Genomic DNA, 19,578 nt, shown 5'->3' with positions numbered 1-19,578 from the left:
GCTTTATAATTTTCTATCCAGTAGTGAGCAGAAGCCTTACCCCACTGCTTAGATGGTCATAGTGACTGAAAGTCCTCAGGGTTGACTTTTCAAATGTGAGTGGGCAAAGGGGGCTACTTAAATGACTTATAGTTTGCTCTTGATACCAGATTGCCATCAGGGCTTGCTCCATTCAGTGTAATGCTACTAACAAGGCTCAAGAAAGCACACAGAAACCACTTCCTATAAAATAACCGTGAGTGTGGATACATCTTGGTTTCAGGATAAAGACCCTTATAGACTGACAAACTGATGACTGGTATTCAAGATCCTTCCTATAACCTATCTGACCTCACACACACTATGCCCTTAATGCAGCCTGAACTACCTACAATTGCCAAAATATATGTCATGACATCTCACTTCCAAGATTTTGCTGAATTGTTTATGTTATCCAGGATGCCCTTTCACACTTTTTTTTTTTTTTTTTAAACAAAACCCATGTATTCTACAAGGACCAGGTCAAACAGTACCTCATCTGCAAAGCTCTCTTAGATCCCTGTCATATTTCCTGCTTTTGGCTTACTCTTCCCCACCAATATATTTACTGATCAACTACTTACTGTGCTGCTGGGTGTGTTCCAATTACTATGCTAGTCATAAAAGGGAAAGGAGACAGATCAAGACATATTCCCCAGAGAGGAACAGAATTAAGTAATGCTTCCAACCAGACATGGTAACTAGTCATGGTCATCTGGATAGCCTCACTGTACCACACCTCCTAACCTGCCTATTGATCTAATCCATAGTCCCAAGTTCCTGCTGTGAGGTCCATTTTGTAATCTATCTTGCTGCCTTTCCTAGCACCTCAGTCTCTCTCAAAGAACTGAGGCCTTCTCCTAAACTCTCAAGCTCATTTGGCTACGGTTCAGAAGTAAATACTTGTAGCCTTCTTCCCAATCCTTGTATCTGTCATCACTGGCAAAAGTGATACCATGAATGGCTCTATCCCCTGGAATCACAGCGTAAGTGTCAGACTGAATTCCTGCCCACTGCCTAAACTCTTCAGTGTTATTTCACAAGCACTAGACTTGACCACTCAATACCAGCATTTGCCTGGATGACATCTGTGCCCACTGAGTCACATACAAGTCCTCGCCAGGGCTAGTCTCTGGAATCAGATATGGCATTCTAAGCCATGTCATCCATAAGCTCCCCTCTTTCTGTTTTTAACACCTGGTTCACCATTTTTCAAGCTGAAGCGTAATAATGGCTACAGGGAACTCATCTGGTCCATTTCTCTGTAATCTCTAATAGGGACTGGTGATTCATCCTCTTTCCTCCACAAAAGTTTAACATGTTGCAGAATGAGTAAAGCACAGGGCAAGACGGCTACATCGAGTGCCGAAAAAAGCTGTCCCTAGTCAATACCTGCACGGGGGAAGGTAACTCTACCGCAACACGTGGCAACGACCAGAGTGGGGGGGAAAAGGAAAAGAGAGCAGCCACCAGCAATATAAAGTCTCCTTCTCCAGATGCCTCCACATTAATTGTTCCTTTGTCCCTCTGTATTATAGAGGCATAATACATTTCACTATCTAGTAGGGCTGGAATCCTTCTCTTCTGCTCTTCTTTTGAGAGTTTTCTCTATTATTATTATTTGTTCTTGCCAATGAAATTTATAATCAACTTGCTTAGCCTCAGGAAACACACACACACAGACAGCATCATCATAAAACCACAAATTAACTTAAGGAGCTCAACAAATTTATGATGTTGACACTAAAAGCTAAGTATAAAAACTAAAACTAAAAAAAAAAAAAAAGCCTCAAAATATTTTACCATTCTCTGCTTGTGAAAAGATACAGGCTGAACCCAGAAAACCTTTGCTACATTATACATTACCACGGGAAAGTTTATTTAAACAAACTTAGATTAACTAGCGGAGGATGTGATTTATTTCATGTGCTGTGTAATGCAGCTGATTGGAAAAGACCCCCAAACGATGAAATAACACAAGGTATTAGTAGTGTACTTGCTCACCTTCCTTTTTCAGCCATTTCACAATGTTTCCTTCTTCCATCGTAGGAGACAGTGATGGCATCAGTATCTTAATGGGATCAGCTGAAAATGAAAAAGGAAAGATCAGCCACACACACACACACACACAAAAAAAGCACCTCATGAGGTGTCAATAGAAAGTTCAAATACGTTAAAATCAAATTCAATTTGGGAAAGAAAATATTCCAAAATCTGAAAGACTCCCAAGTGGTCAACTAAGTGTCCAGTAAACAGTATGGAAACACAGAATTGTCATTTTTTTTTTTAAATAAAACTCTTTTTGGAATACTTTCAATTCCTTTTTCATAGTTCCCCAGTCATGTGTATTTTCAAGCCAGATGCTTGCAAGATTAAAAAAAAAAAAAAAACAAACCTGATTTATGTTTCACCTTCTTCACATTTGTCACTGCAAAAAAATATTTACAAGTAAAATGACCAAAGGAAAAGACAAATAAGAAAAAAAGAAAAAAAAAAAAACTAGGACTCTGATAACCTACAACAAAGTAATCAAGATTAGACTTTAAGAAATTGATTGTATTTTTTATTTTCCTCTACTATTACACTATTCAAGAACCAAAGGTTCTTGCTGGTAGTCGTGAAAGAAAAAGATTCGCCTAGTCAAAGAGGACTAGGCAAATGAACCTGCATAGTTAAATTAATCTCAGATTGTGTTCCATACAACATTTCAACTAGGTATCCAAAAAGGTAGACTCAAACCAGGGTGACCCCTCAGTGAAACACAGCTACTTTCTCCTTGGATATATATCAAAAAAGGACACACTCTCTATATTTGTCCAGATGTGCTTTCCCAAAAGTCGCCCAGTGCCCAGGACCACACTCAAAGAGCACACAGCTGTACACTAAATTCACATAAAGTTTATACTAATAAAGCAGTTAATAGCATATACCAGCTCCTAGCAGTAGCCATAGTAAGAAATTACATTCCCTGAAACCTTCCACAGAACCCATTCTCTCCTCAGATTATTCAACTCTCTGACCCAAAAAAGCAAAACACTATAAAGCACATCTAATATATTTCAAATGTGGAGGAGTACAGGATAGGGTTTCTTTTTTTCCATTGACATTTTAGGGTTAAAAGCAAGGGAACTGAACACTAATGTTAAAGGATGTTAAATACTTTCTTTGAGAAACAACTAATTTACTGTGACTTCAAGCAGAGAGTTCCTACACATTCATGGTAAAGGAATTTCATCTCCAAAGCATTTGGAGAGAAGCTTCTGTCTTCTTTCCACCAAGCACGCATACCTGCCTCAGCCTCTTCCTCATTTTCTCTTAAGAATTGCCTACCTCAGGGGCGCCTGGGTTAAGTATCTGCCTTCACCTCAGATCATGATCCCAGGGTCCAGGGATCGAGTCCCGCATCAGGCTCCTTGCTCAGTGGGAAGCCTGTTTCTTCCTCTGCCTGCCGCTCCCCCTGCTTGTGCTCTCTCTGACAAATAAATAGATAAAATCTCAAAAAAAAAAAAGAATTGCCTGTCTCGAGGCACCGGGGTGACTCAGTCGGTTAAGTGTCTGCCTTCAGCTCAGGTCATGATCCCAGGGTCCTGGGAATCCCGGCTCAGCGGGGAGTCTGCTTCTCCCTCTGCCTCTGCCCCTCCTCTGCCTTAGCCCCTCCCCCCCACTCGTGCGGGCGCCCCCTCCCTCTCTCTCTCTCTCTAGCGTGCTCTCTTACTCTAAGTAAATAAATAAAATCTTAAAAAAAAAAAAAAAAAGAATTGCCTGCCTTAAGGAACTTGCATTTTCCTTTCAGCTCTTTCTTGTGCAAGTCCTAAGTGGATCTGCCTTTCAAAGGCGGATAGATAGCAGGCCTACCTCTGTTCCTGCCATCAGGGCCCACTGGGCGTGAGGAAACAATTAAGGTATGTGTGTTTGCTTTATATACATGAATTCTCCTCAAACAAAAGCCCAAAGTCTAAATATGGGGTTATGCTGGGAAGCCCAAACGTAGAAGGCCACAGATCTAAGTCACATCCTCTAATCCAACAAAACCACCACACTGAAACTGTGACTTGGATCCCCATCTGACTTTTTTGCCTCTCTCTCAATGGGTACCAAACTCTAAGAAGGACAGAAAAGTAGAATTTTCACTCCTAATACCCCAACAATGGTGGAGCTCAAACCAAACTCTAAGTCAACACATCCATTTCATCAATGAGACAACTACAAGTCACTGATTAAGAGATCTGAATTCCTCCTGCCTAACTCTAAAGGTTATACTCTACTACACTGCCCTACTTCTCATCCTTACAAATATGGATCAATTAATCACTGGTTATTCATAGCCTACTCACCCAGAAATTTATAGCCTACTCACCGAGAAATTCAAACACAGCAAATCAGACATCTCAAATCCATGTGAACATATCTTCAGTCAAATTTCCGAATGAGTCCTTTCCCTACCTTGGGCTTAAAAAAATTCCTGTATCAAGAAACCACTTTAGTTACTACTGACAATGAATATTTTGAATGTAGAAGAAAGCAGGTAATCATTAAGTGCATGATATCTTGAAAATAAGGGAGGAAAAATAGCCACAATGACTTTCCTAACTCCTGATAAATGAGATTTATTAATAATGAATGTATCATTAATAAGCCATGTATTTATTATTAACACCTGATTTTTTGTTAAAACACAGCGCAGAAGAGACTGGTAAACACGGGCCATCAACACCTGGGCATTATGTCTCTCAAAAACTTCCTCTCCTCAGATTATTCATGTGTTGTGTAATGACCTCAACAGTTTCATTTAATTTCCCAGCTCCATCTAGTTGAAATTCAAACCATAACTGTAATATGGCTTAAAAACATTATCGCATTTTTTTCTTTAGTAAAGTAAGTCCTCGTGGACTAAAACAGGCACATTAAGATACTGAATGGGTAGAAAAGAATGCAAACTACTATGCAGGACCTCAGTGCAGTGCCATCCATACAACACCAGAGTATGAGATTCTTTTTCTTTTTTCCATAGTTTATCTATATTTATTATTTTTTTCCTTTTTTTATTATTATGTTACGTTAATCACCATACATTACATAATTAGTTTTTGATGTAGTGTTCCATGATTCACTGTTTGCGTATAACACCCAGTGCTCCATGCAATACATGCCCTCTTTAATACCCATCACCAGGCTAACCCATCCCCCCACCCCCTCCCCTCTAGAACCCTCAGTTTGTTTCTCAGAGTCCATCGTCTCTCATGGTTCGTCTCCCCCTCCGATTCCCCCCCTTCATTCTTCCCCTCCTGCTATCTTCTTCTTATTATTCTTTTTTTTTTTAACATATAATGTATTATTTGTTTCAGAGGTACAGGTCTGTGATTCATCAGTCTTGCACAATTCACAGCGCTCACCATAGCACGTACCTTCCCCAATGTCTATCACCCAGCCGCCCCATCCCTCCCACCCCCTCCACTCTGAATTAGAATTCCGGGACGTACATTTAGGGAAAACACAACACACACAGGCAAACTTAACATTAGTGATACATCTCCAAATCCAAACTGTAACAAGCCTATGCTTATTGTAAGAATTCATGAAAAGTGCTCAAAGCCTGATAAACTAACCCCACTTAAAAACAATAAAATGAGCTTTCTTATCCCTTACATTATGTTGCATGTGCCACTTTCATTTTCTCATGGCTTGATGTAGAAAACAAATAAAAACATTTGCCTTCAAAATGTTTAGCAAGTCCAAGCCTCCGCATTTAATTTTTTTAAGCTCATAGTGACAAATGGGATTTAAAAAAAAAAAAAAAGCAAATAAAAAATTTACCTTCTAATAGCACCATGATAAGAGGTCAGCCTCTTTTTGAAAAACACAGCTTCAAAAAAAGGCCGAATATATTGCTTCCATTAAAAAGTTCAAGGCTGGTGTTATGAGATAGAATATTTCATAATCACATACATATGAAATTTATATCAAATAGAGTTCCACTTCAAAGCAACAAAATAAATGGACTTCAATGATTCTATGTCCAGATTCCAATTTATGACAAACACTAAATCAAGTCTTTCAAAACAAAATCTCGCTTCAGTATTTTTATACCTTGGTTCCAGCTGCCAAGATACAATTCATAGTATTTTATGATTCTATCTCTTATTATAATCTCTCACCTATGAGACCTTCACATTTCCATTATTCCTGACATTAAGGACTGTATTATGAAACTTTTGTATTTATTATTTTCCAAATTACCACATCAAGAACTCAAAAATTTTCATATTTTAAAAATAAAAAGACATAATCATTCCTCACACAGCTACCCTTCAAGGATGAATTGAAATTGCTTCTCTGAATAATGACAATAAAATATAAAAATTCTGTAATAGATCACTATCCGTACTCTGAAATGAAAGTGACAAAAACCAAAGAAAGACATTTTGGACATCTCTCTTATTTGGTACTATCTCTTGATTGATTACACTAGCTTACTGTAGAAAGTAAAATGTGCAATGCATTTTCTGATTAATCTAGCCAATCTACCCTTGGATTCTCATGCCAGAAAATAACTTCAAAACATAAACATTAATTTACTAATAATGGTACATATTTCACTCTAGTATAGTCTCTTTTGACTGGAACATTATACATATCTTTTCCAAATGTATTTTTCCAGTGGGAAAGTAAGTATGCAATCATATCAGCTTTGAATGACAGGCTGCACATTATTAATATCTGCCCTCTATGGCTATTGTCAATTCTATTCAGATAGTATGGGTTTTTTTCTAGACTTCTTGGAATTTTGGCTTAGACCTAATATTTTTAATTTTATTACAGAAATTAAATATAGCTTCCCTTTTCATTCCAGTAAGCAGTACATCTGTCCTACTACCTTCCTCCTGTCAAGTTGAGGAGGCCTTGAAATGAGCACCAATTATATTTCCTACTAATAACCTGGCACAACTATGAATAAGAATAAAGGAAATGTGGGCTCCTGGGTGGCTCAGTTGGTTAATCGACTGTCTTCAGCTCAGGTCATGATCCTGGAGTCCCAGGATCCAGCCCCGCATTGGGCTCCCTGCTCAGCAGGGAGTCTGCTTCTCCCTCTGACCCTCCCCCATCTCATGCTCTCTCTGTCTCTCTCTCTCAAATAAATAAATAAAATCTTAAAAAAAAAAAAAGAATAAAGGCAATGTGTTTTATTCTCCATGGTCATATCAGTTATTTCAATTAATACTCAAAAATACACCCAAATTTTAGTTAGAATTTAACTCTTTGGTAGTTATTTTAATGTTAGCCTTTTATTCTTTTCTAGCAAACTAACAACTTATAGCTAATGGCTTATAAAGTCTGTCCTTCTGTAGTTAAAAACATATATAAAATTTTTAAGATGACTACGGCAATGTATATTCCCAGTTTATATTTAAAACAATGATTTTTAAAAGTAGAGTCCCCAAAATCAGTAGAACTGTCCTAATTTTTTTTTCTTCGACAGAATGACACAATAAATTAAAATTTTTTGCTTAGTGCATTGCTGCTTTGCTTGTCCCATCAAGCACACAAGCAATCCACCAATCACTGAATTTCACAAGTTTCTCTAAGCAACTCCTACAATTTCTTCAAATCTGCTCTTCTAATCTTTCTGCAGAATAATTCTGTCTTCAACTTCCAATATGGTATACTAATCTAATTCTACTACTTGTTCCCTAAAGAATTTCTTTTACCCTAAGAATAAAACACTCATACTTCAGTAAAATCGATTATATCAAACCTTTAAATTGATGTTCTATACATCAATTCTAAAAGATCTCCAGATTAAAAATATATATATGTAAGCAAACTTTTAAAATATAAAAGCAGAACAAATTGCTTTGTGGTTAATATGAAACAGATCTAAGTTCCATTACTGTGACTAAAGAAATTAAGGAAATTCAGCAGTTTATATATGATACTGCTTGAGCATCAGGCTCTCGTCCATTTATATGACTATTATCCAAATACATAAAAAATTGTGAAGATCGACCAAGTGAAGAAGTAAATTATCCAATACCTTCTTAGTGTGCCTCCCTGTTCTTCACATTAATTTGCTTCTTCTCTAATAGGAAGAGATGCTGTTCATTTAATCACCTCTCTGTCCAATGCAAGAACTCATTAAATATAATTAACCTTTAAAATACCTGTTAAAAATAAAACAACTCTGCCATCTGCAGGGTGGATGAAATAAAAGCACAATGAAGTACAGCTAATTTAAAAATCAACACCAGGGCACAAAATAATATTAACACTGAGCTTTGAATAAAGGCGGCTAAAGCAAATTTTTTTTTTAAATGAGTGTTTGTCCTATACATCTTCTTTATTCAAACAGTGATTTTGGTGTATTACCAGTGTAAGAATAAACTGAAAATGCCAAAGGACAACAGAAAATGCATGCATAATAGTTTGTAAAAACAGCATTTACAGGTCTTGCCATGGTAAAAGATGGCCCCCAAACACTATATGTGGCATAATCTATTTCCTACCTGCTTAGCTTGTACACACACAAAGACTGAAAGGATATACTCCAAAATGGCAAAAGTGGTTCTCTGGTTGGTGATATTATATAAGTGCTTTTTATTTCTTTTGTTTCTTATAATCTACATGTTAGTAGTTTTCTCCAGTAAGTTTATCCAATTTCACTCCCTGCCCAAAACTTATCTAACACTAAGTAAAAAAAAAAAGTTTTGTTTTTGTTATTTTTAGACACAAACCCACAAGGACAGAGAGAAAGGAAGGAATAATAGCACACAAATTTGGAAGTAGAAAAGTAAATAGATGAGTAATAATTGACTGAAGAGATTCTAGAAAGCTGAATCCTAAGCCAGCTCGGGGAAAGCCAGGCTAATCACCTGTTCATACAACAGAATTACCCAAAGGCCCAGGAACTGGCAGTCCTGAGGATCTTTGGAACTGGGGAATGGGGGTGGGCGTTTGGGTGAATGCTATTTGGGATGCAGTCAGATACGGGAATCCCCTCCTGCAGTCCAGTGCTGGGTAACAACCCACCCTCATTCAACAGAAGACTGGGACACTGGAGATTGTTTCTCTGGAGAAGGTAAAAAGATCTTTAGAGTGGAGGTTCTCCAAACCTTTAGAATGGAGGTTCAACTTCCACATCTGGGGGTATACAGAAACTGCAAAAATACATGAACTGAGATTATCTGATGTGACTGACAATACAGAAAGTTATGCTGAGAAGCTATTAGATGGTATGGGATGAATCAGCAATAGTTACAGAAGAAACTGGAGAAAAATTTAAAAGGCAACAATGTCAGGAAAGGCAAAAAAGTAAGAAAGCTAACGATCACAATTTGGGACAATATACGACAATCCCAAATTGTGTATGACGTTTGTTGAGTGTAAATACTGAATATGGATTTAACCACGACCTGCAAAATAACTACACTATGGGGACAAGAGAGGGAAAAGCTAGGGGATGGCACTGTCTATCACTCATCCACAGATAATATGTAAAACAGAAATAGGGAGATGAGCAAATGCTGGAACAAAGCTAAGAGACAAAACTTATTGCTTATAAGAAAGAAGACTGGGGAAGTAGGGAGAGATCCACTATATCGTTATAACCCTAGCAGTATCCTAATAGTACTATTGTTAGTACTACTTGACTATTTAAACTATATGCATATATTACTGTGTTAAGGTAAATATTTTATTATTTAATGAAATGGTTAGTTAATTTTATAAAATCCTTAACAAGCAGCAGCAGACCATGGTGATTCAGAGAACAGGCACTGGAACCAAACTGCCTAGGTTCCAATTATAGATCCACCACTTAAAATTCACTCAACCATTCTGTGCCTCAGCTGCCTCTTCTGTAAAATACAGAGTTTATAAGGATTAAAGAAGGTTAACACATGCAAAGTCTTTACAGTGGAGCCTGGCAAAGAGTCAGTCAGTCTCAAAAACGTTAGCTATTTATTACTGATAGGCGGTGTAGAAATGGTTAAGAGGGGGGACTCTGCAGACATCCAGAGATGGCTAGATGTATCACAATATCCTGCTTTACAACTCCTTCCTCAAGTAATGGAAGATGGACTCACACAGTTCCTTTCACATCCCCGGCCTCAAGGTGAAGGCTTCCTTTCTACTCTCTCCTTTACCTAATCCGGCCTTGTTCTCACAGCTACAGTACACTAATTCTTGATCTCTATTTTAACTGTAGTGCACATTTGAAAACCAAACTCTCATTAAAATAAATCATCAGCAAATGTTTTATCTTCAGTGGTGCTGTCATAACATTCTCTATCAAAGCTAATGAGCCAGTTAGGCCCTCAGTAAATGCCTCTAGGGCTCCTGTTATCCCCGCCCTAGACCAATACAAGACCAGTATCTTGACCTCAAAAGGATTATGGTTTAAATGGGCAGTCAAGATATATATAGAAGTACTAGAGCGTAGTAGATAAAAATGTCATAGGACACTGCAAAGCAATGAGAGCTGAGATTCCAGCTGATCAAGAAAGGAAAAGAAAAATCTGTGCTAGTACCACTTTATATGCATTAGAATATGATAGGCTATTATAAAAAACCCAGAAAACAACTGTTGGCAAGATGTGGAGAAATTGGAATCCTTGTGTGTTGTTGGTGGGAAAGTAAAATGGTGAGGCTGCTATGGAAAACAATGATTCCTCAAAGAATTAAACACACAATTACCATTTTATCCAGGCCTCCTATGTCTGGGTATATACCCTAAAGAATGGAAAGCAGGAGCTTGAACAGATACCTGCACACCATGTTCATAGCGGCATTATTCACCACAGCCAAAAAGTGGAAGCAACCCAAGTGTCCAACAACAGATGAATGGATAAACGAAATGTGATAGAGACATACAATGAAACATGATTCAGCCTTAAAAAGGAATGAAATTCGAATACCTGCAACAGAACAGATGAAACCCAAGCCATTATGCTAAGTTAAATAAGCTAAACACAAAAAGACCAATGTTGTAGGATTCTGCCTTTGGGAGGTACTCAGAATAGACTAATTCAGTGACAGAAAGTAGAATGGTGGTCACCTGGGGCTGGGGAGAGAGCGGGGAAAAGGGATGTATTAAGGGACACGGGGTTTCAGTTTGAGATGATGAAAAAGTTCTAGAGATAGATGGCGGTGATGCTTGTACAACAATATAGATGTATTTAATGCCATGGAACCAAATGCATAAAAATAATTAAAATGGTGAATTTTACGTATTTTTACCACAATTTTTTTTTAATTTAAAAAATGTGTGCTAGGCAAAGAAAACAAGGTGAGAGAATGAGCAGATATTTCAGATGAGGGGAACATCATTTGCAAAGAAGGAGGCAGGAGTTACAGCTTAGTTTGGCTGGAGTGTAGGATATAATTAAAATGAGAAGTGAGCATGTAAATTAAAAAAAGTTGGGACTATTACCTTCTAGTTGTCTATAGTACCTTACAGTACTATCGTAACTTAACTTTAATACCTCATTAATGGGTTTGATGTTATTTAAACAGCAATGGAAAACCATGAAAAAAATTTTGAGCAAGAGAAATAACCACAGTTAAAAACTGAACTTGTTTGCAGTTCCACATAAACGGCTTATGTTCGCAAATCTATAATTTACAGAAAGAAAAAAAACTGCACATGCTTTGAGATGGTCGCAATTATAAACTTCACAGAAAAATTAAAATAATAGGATTTTAAGTACCAAGTGAAGCTACCCATGAATTTGTTACCCATTCTCCTTTATCCACTTAGACCATTTGACTTGAGAGACTGAAAAGGCACCTAGGGTCTTTCATTAGATCTTCCAAATGTTTGGCCTTCATTCTAGCAGTGGTAGAGAGAAATGAGAGGCATTTCTGGAAGATGGTGCCTTGTATATCACAATCAGGACTTCAGATCTCATTCTGAGTTTAATGAGAAGTCTTGGTGGTTTTCAGCAGAGAACTGACACGATCTGATTTATAATTTAAAAGAAGCACTCTGGGGGTGCGTGGCTCAGTCGGTTAAGCATCCACTCTCGATCTCAGCTCAGGTTTTGAACTTAGGGTCATGAGTTCTCAGGTCATGAGTAGGCCCAGGGTGAAGCCTACGTTAAAAAAGGGGGTGGGGGGTCTGGGTGGCTCAGTCTGTTAAACATGCCTTCAGCTCAGGTCATGATCCTGGGGTCCCGGGATTGAGCCCCACATTGGCCTCCACGCTCAGTGGGGAGCCTGCTTCTCCCACTCTCTCTGCAGCTCCCCCTGCTTGTGCTGTCAAATAAATAAATAAAAACTAAAAAAAGAGGGCGCCTGGGTGGCTCAGTCGTTAAGCGTCTGCCTTCGGCTCAGGTCAGGATCCCAGGGTCCTGGGATCGAGTCCCACATTGGGCTCCCTGCTCCGCGGGAGGCCTGCTTCTCCCTCTCCCACTCCCCCTGCTTGTGTTCCCTCTCTCGCGATCTCTCTCTCTGTCAAATAAATAAATAAAATCTTTAAAAAAATAAATAAATAAAAAATAAAAAATAAAAAAAGAGAAGAAAAGAAAAGGAAAAAAAAAAAAAGAAAGAAAAGCAGCAGTACTCAAAGCTCTACGGGGAACAGTCTGTACTGGGCCAAGGGTGATGGTAGGGATATGTCCTGGGACACTCCTGCAATATCTAGAGTAGAGGTAGTGGTAGCTTGGACCAGGCTAGCTGGTGAGGAGTGGTCAGATTACATTTAAAAGCTAAACCTTGAGGCGCCTGGGTGACTCAGTCGTTAAGCGTCTGCCTTTGGGTCAGGTCATTGGGATTGAGCCCCATATCGAGCAGGGAGCTTGGCCGGGAGCCTGCTTCTCCCTCTACTCCCCCTGCTTGTGTTCCCTCTCTCGCTGTCTCTCTCTCTGTCAAATAAATAAATAAAATCTTTAAAAAAAAAAAAAAGCTAGAGCCAACAGGAATTTCTGATAGACTGGATGTGCCATATGAAAGTCAGGAGACAGGGATGGCTCTAATCATGAGTACAAGTGAAATAAAAATCAAAATAAGATGTCACAGTTCCAAAAAGAAAATCTTTCTTCCTATAAAAAGTGCCCAAAGAGCCTTAAAAACTATAGACTCGATTTCTATTCAGCTGTTCAAATGCCTACAGAAAAATCCCATTAAACAACAGGTCAGTTACATAGACCCTGTGCTTACCCTTGTGCCCGGCCCTTAGGCCACAATCCAGGGAAACCACACTTGCTTCTTCCAAGTATAAAAATTATACTCGCTCTTTTCCCCCCTCGTAGTATGAGAACCACCATATTTTTAAACAATACAGTACGTGGTTGTTTCAGTGCTCACCTGAAACATAAAGTATAATGACGGACAAGCGTGAGTCAGGAAGGTAGGGGAGACGTCTCCCATTTACCCTTCTAAATCTATTACTCATCAGCTTTCCCCATACCACTGCGTGTGCTTCAACAACAGGCTTCCTGGGGCACCTGGGTGGCTCAGGTGGTTAAGCGTCTGGTTCGGCTCAGGGTCCTGGGATCGAGCCCCACATCGGGCTCCCTGCTCGGCGGGGAGCCTGCTTCTCCCTCTCCCTCTACTGTTCCCCCGGCTTGTGCTTTCTCGCTCTCTCTGTCAAATAAATAAACAAAATCTTAAAAAAACAAACAAACAAACAGGCTTCCCTGTGCTCAGGTATCCACCTGGGTTCAGCCAATGGGCAGCATAAGCAGAAGATGAAGGGAGAAAGGAGAGCAAGGTCAGGGTATCTATTTCCCCAGCTCCCTCCCTGTGGGATCACCCGGGGTTGGTTGGATCCTTTAACTGAAGGACTACACCTCCACCACTGGTCCTCCCCTCAGGCTCCATCCTTCCTAGCTCTGGCAACGGCTTCCTTCCCATGCCTCTTCATGCCGAGGAGTGGGGACAGCATCTTGCTCTAAATAGCCCCTTAGTACAATACCACCTCTATACCCTGAATTCACAGAAATTAGTCACTTAGTAAACTCTCCTCAAATTTGCCATTTTTAGACTGCCATCTATTCCCTGCCAGGACCCTACAGAAAGACTTAGGAGGGTAGCACTTAAGTAATGAGAAAAATTTCAAATCACAGGGAAGGTCACTCCATTTGAAGAAATAGTATGAATCAAGATTTCCAAATTGCAGGCTTTATTTAAATGTATTCTCTAGCCATTTGTTTATAATGGGAACCCCTATAAAAAACATACATTTCTTGTTCTCAGATATGGTAAATATCCTTGCAAAGTGGCCCTTTTTTCTATAGGAAATGACAGAAATGTTTATGGAAATAGGCTGGAGACTAGGCAGTGTTTATAGATAAATTACAGGGAGATCCACGAGTTTCCTGGAACCACACAGAAAATTTTGCATGTACACATTTATCTTGAAAAGTGGTGGAACTTTTATCAGCTTTCAAATAGATTTGTGCCCCCCTAAAAACCAGCACTAGTAGATTCCCAAGGAAGCTCTCCTGAATTATAAATATGCCAACCTTAATTCTCCCCTAAAATTTTTCATGTAATACAAGCAAGTCCTTGATTGCAGCAAAGTATTGAGTAGGTCATTAGCTATATATAGTAAATGTATTGCCTACCAAGTACAAAAATAAAATAAAATAAAATCACCATTGCCTCCATTTTGTTTAAAGGACTTGCTGATTCTTTCGTACACGTAGTATCCAATGGTACAAATGTAAGGAAGCTAGCGAGAACTTTAGGTAGCCAGTCTGTGGCTGCAGAACTACTTCCTCTAAGTGGGAGAAACCAAACACGACACAAGAGATGTCAGCTTGCAATACTGGTCTTCTTGCGATTAAATTATAAAATTAAAATTCTACTTGAATCCATTTATTCTGCAATCTTGGAACAGGACAAAAAGAAACCACCACTCACGAGTCTAGCAAAAAAATGAACACATGCATAAGTTTGGGGATTTACGCATTTTGCTGTAAAAGGCAAATGAAATGAAGCTCAAGACAAGAGGTCACACTTAAGAGTACGGGTGGCCCTTGAACAACATGAGTTTGAACTCTGCAGGCCCAGTTATACTCAGGTTTTTAAAAAAGAAATACATTGGGAAATTTTTTGGAGATCTGCAACAATTTGAAAAAACTCATGGATGAACCATGTAGCCTAGAAATACCAAAACATTTAAGAAAAAGTTATATATATAAGAATACAGTATATGATACATATAACACACAAAATATGTGTTCATCCACTGTTTATGTTATCAGTAAGGCTTCTGGTCAACAGTGGGCTATTAGGACTTAAGTTCATTATACATGGATTTTCAACTGCGTTGGGGGGTCAATGCCTCTAATCCCCATGTTGTTCAACGGTCAACTGTGTATCAATTATCAATTAGAAACTTACAGATTGGAGGACATTAACATACACTCTAACTCCCTTAAATGGTTACACTTTAACTCTCTTAAATGGTTCGGCCACCCTTTATACACAGTCTAGACTTGTAACTGTTAAACTGTTATGATTACCAGGACTACTGCTGAAATACTATTTCACAATGTAGCTATTACTAAAATGTCTCACTTAATTAAAAAAAAAAAAGCAGAGGTGTTCACACACAATATACATATGGTGAACAAAGCTTCAGCATGCTGGCACTGTTCTGCTGATGGCTAAGGCCAAGCAACCACAGACACTGAGGTGGACTGTAGTTAAGGAAACAGGCTTTTGTTGTCAGGCAGAGCTGGGCTGAAATTGTTCTATCCCCAGAGCACAGCATTATCCACTATGAGGACTAAATGAGTTAGGTCGTGTAAAGTGCTGAGAAGGGTGCATGGTACATAGTAAGCGATCGGTGCTACTTGTTATAGTCAAACCCACTCCCCCAACTTCTTTCTTGCTGGAAGAGACCAAGTTTTGTTCAATTGTATGCCTTTCTTGTGAACATGTGCTCTGAGTAAGGGACCCCATTGCTCAGCGTCTTAGTCCCTTCAGACTGCTAAAACAAAATACCTGGGACTGGTGGCTTATAAACAACATTTATTTCTCACAGTCCTGGAGGCTGGGAAGTGCAAGATCATGATGCTGGCAGATGTGGCGCGATGGCTGATGAGGGTCCACTTCCTAATTCATAGACAGTGCTAAGCATGGGGCATAGGTCATTACTCATAAAAATGTTGCCAACAAACACCATTTAAGGAAACCAAAACTCCAAGTGTGACTCCCATGGACAGACTTTAAGATCCTGGATGGATGTATGAATGTGGAAATCATTCAGTAAGTGTACTTAATTCATATAGTCTATAGATTACCGAATAGTTGCTAATTTCTACCAAGCTCAGTGAAAAATGAGCCAACACCATGTAATTCATGCTTTGTAGAACAAATAGTTCAAGGACTGCCACGTGCATTCACCATGGCAAAACAAAAACCTGTATGTGAAAAGTCAGGAGACAAATTTGAGCTCAGCATTAGGGAAAAAAAAAAACAAACAAAACCCCAAGATTTCCAAATCATTTAAAGCTACCTAACAACACAGTCAGCTACTGGGGTAGGCAGAATAATACCCTTGCCTCCCTCCCTCCCACCCCCCAAGATGTCCCACATCCCAACATCCAGAACCTGTGAATATGTTATGTTACATGGCAAGGAGGAATTAAGGTTGAAGGAGGGAATAAGGTTGCTAAAGAGCTGGCCTTGAGATGGGGAAAGAATCCTGGTGGGACCAATGTAATCACCAGGATCCTTATACATGAAAGGAGGAGGAACTAGGAAACTAAGATGGCTTCCTTGGGATATAGTGTTCTCCCTCTTACAGACGGCGTTCAGGCTGAGGTAGACATGTTGCTCACGGTGTGCAGGGGAGTAGGCAAAATGTCATGATGCGTCAGATGAGGATTGCCTAAGTGAGTTTCCAGAGGCAGGAGTCCTTAAACTGGGTCTAAAGAAAACCCCTGAGAGAAGATATTTGCAAATGACATGTCAGATAAAGGGCTAGTATCCAAAATCTATAAAGAACTTACCGAACTCAACACCCAAAGAACAAAGAATCCAATCAAGAAATGGGCAGAACACATGAACAGGCATTTCTGCACAGAAGACATCCAAATGGCCAACAAACACATGAAAAAGTGCTCCACAACACTTAGCATCAGGGAAATACAAATCAAAACCACAATGAGATACCACCTCACACCAGTCAGAATGGCTAAAACTAGTAAGTCAGGAAATGATAGATGTTAGCGAGGATGCGGAGAAAGGGGAACCCTCCTACACTGTTGGTGGGAATGCAAGCTGGTGCAGCCACTCTGGAAAACAGTATGGAGGTTTCTCAAAAAGTTGAAAATAGAGCTACCCTATGACCCAGTAATTGTACTACTATGTACTTACCCAAAGGATACAAAAATACAAATTCTAGGGGCACATGCATACTGATGTTTATAGGAGCAGTATCAACAATAGCCAAAATATGAAAAGAGCCCAAATGTCCACTGACTGTGGATGGAGCTAGTGTGTATTATGCTAAATGAAATAAATCAGAGAAAGATAAATACCATGATTTCACTCATATGTGGAATTTAAGAATCAAAACAGATAAACATATGGGGAGAAAAAAAAAAGAGATGGAAACAAACCATATAGACTCTTACCTATAGAGAACAAACTCAGGGTTGATGGAGGGAGATGGGTAGGGGATGGGCCAAATGGGTGATGGGTATTAAGGACACTTGTTATGATGAGCACTGCGTGTTATATGTAAGGGATGAATCACTAAATTCTACTCCTGAAACCAATATTACACTATATGTTAACTAGCTAGAATTTAAATAAAAATTTGGAAAAAAAAAAAAAGAACACTCTTCCTAAATTATTTCCAACACTGAGCTTGTACTGTTTCATGATTTTCTAAGGTAGTGAGTCTCAAAGTGTAGCCAATCAAACACCAACACAAAACATCAAAATTCACCAAAGGTTGTTTGTAAAATGAAGATGGCTGAGCTCCACCCCATATGGAATATCTGAGAGCTATAGGAAAAGTTCAATATTTAACAAAATGGGGAAAGGGAAAACAGGGAATTCTATACACAGTTAAAGAACTACTACTCCAGGGCGCCTGGGTGGCTCAGTTGGTTAAGCGACTGCCTTTGGCTCAGGTCATGATCCTGGAGTCCCGGGATCGAGTCCCACAGAGGGAGTCTGCTTCTCCCTCTGACCCTCCTCCCTCTCCTGCTCTCTGTCTCTCATTCTCTCTCTCTCAAATAAATAAATAAAATCTTAAAAAAAAAAAAAAACTACTACTCCAACAGGTATTTTATTAAATACCAAGCTGAAGAAACGGAAATAAATTGTTCTCATTACCAAATCTTAAAATCAGTGCACTCATCTTACCGTGTGACTCTTTGTAACATTTTTTTTTTTCTGAGCCTCAGGTAGCTCAGAATATTTAAGCAATGCTACTGCACCTAATTTTTTATATTAAAATTCATACTGTGGAGTGCCAGGATGATTGGCAGGTAATACATCACTCACACAAAATGTTAGCCATATCCCCCCACCCTCATGTAAAGAAAAATAATGCCCGGCATACTATATTGCATCCTGTTAAATACTAAAAGAGTGTTAATATCATTAAGTGTTAACATCATTACTTAATGCCAATTTTATATAATAACTTCTTGGTGTGATTCCCCTCCTAAATTGCCACTCTTTTAAGCGCATATTTTGCTTAAAATATTCTTCTGGACCTATGTCTGTGATGCCCTAGGCATTTACAAATTAAGTCTTTTGCGAGTCGTCGCGCGGGGCAACCCGAGAGGCCTGGAAGAAAAATCGCCCCATAGAGATGGGCCCAGAGAATGAATACGAACTGCTACCAGTGGCTTTTGAATTTCAGCAACCTTGGGCAGCTTGACAGCTCTAGGGGGACCTGAGATATAACTGGGAAGCGGCCTGAAGGAAAAGCGTTTAGGACCTGTCTCCGCGCGTCACAAATAACCCAAATTCCGAGGCAAGGTCACAGAGAAGCCATACCAACCAGGGGCCGAGTTTTTCCAGCTCCCAAGAAAACCCTTCGCGGCATGCACTAGGCCAAGTCGGCGGACTCCTCCCCACGAAAAGGCCTTAGGAAGAGGGAGCCCCGGGCACCTCCACACCCAGATGGGCCTGAATCAAAAAGCCCCTGACCCAGGCCCATTACTCAGCTACACAGAGCAACTGAGCGACCCCGACCACTCACCCCGCAGCCGCTGCGTGCTGTGAAGCCATCTCCAACTAACTCCGCGGCCGACACACCACCCGGAAGCGCCCTTCACCAGCCCCAGTTTTTGGCACTCCCCGAAGGCCAAGAGATAGCGCAGCACCCGAGGGTCACAGCCTAGCCTCCAGGAGGCCGCCATCTTCCCGGCCTTGTCACGGGCTGCCCGCAGCACAGCCTGATCGCCCAGTCATCAAGACCCTCCCGGGCCCCGCCCCCTGTCATGTTGGCCACGCCTCCGGGCTCCGGCGGTGCTGTGAGTCTCCGAGGCGAGAGGCCCTCCTTAGTCCCGCCTCCAACCTCGTTCGCCCCACCTCCCGGCCCGGCGGCTGCGCCTCCGGATCTCCCGTCCGCGAGGCCCTCCGAGACCC

At 40.0% G+C, this 19,578-nt stretch overlaps 1 protein-coding gene across 1 annotated transcript in view; it reads right to left on the bottom strand.

The window, feature by feature from the left end:
• PDHX (pyruvate dehydrogenase complex component X) overlaps window positions 1-19,383 on the bottom strand; it is a 65,368-nt gene extending 45,985 nt beyond the window's left edge. The window contains exons 1-2 of the mRNA XM_035012554.1: window positions 19,190-19,383; window positions 2,023-2,103 (exon numbers count right to left, since the gene is read on the bottom strand). Of these exons, the coding sequence (XP_034868445.1) occupies window positions 2,023-2,103; window positions 19,190-19,349 (241 nt within the window). The 5' untranslated portion in view covers window positions 19,350-19,383. The remainder of the gene's footprint in view (window positions 1-2,022; window positions 2,104-19,189) is intronic.
• Between the last annotated feature and the right edge of the window lie 195 nt (window positions 19,384-19,578).

Source organism: Mirounga leonina, unplaced genomic scaffold (assembly GCF_011800145.1).
Source record: "Mirounga leonina isolate KUSES-001 unplaced genomic scaffold, KU_Mleo_1.0 Mir_166, whole genome shotgun sequence".
In the NCBI taxonomy this organism is placed as follows: Eukaryota; Metazoa; Chordata; class Mammalia; order Carnivora; family Phocidae; genus Mirounga; species Mirounga leonina.
The sequence above is the reverse complement of the archived record's forward strand: the minus strand, read 5'-3'. Positions and strand labels throughout refer to the sequence as shown.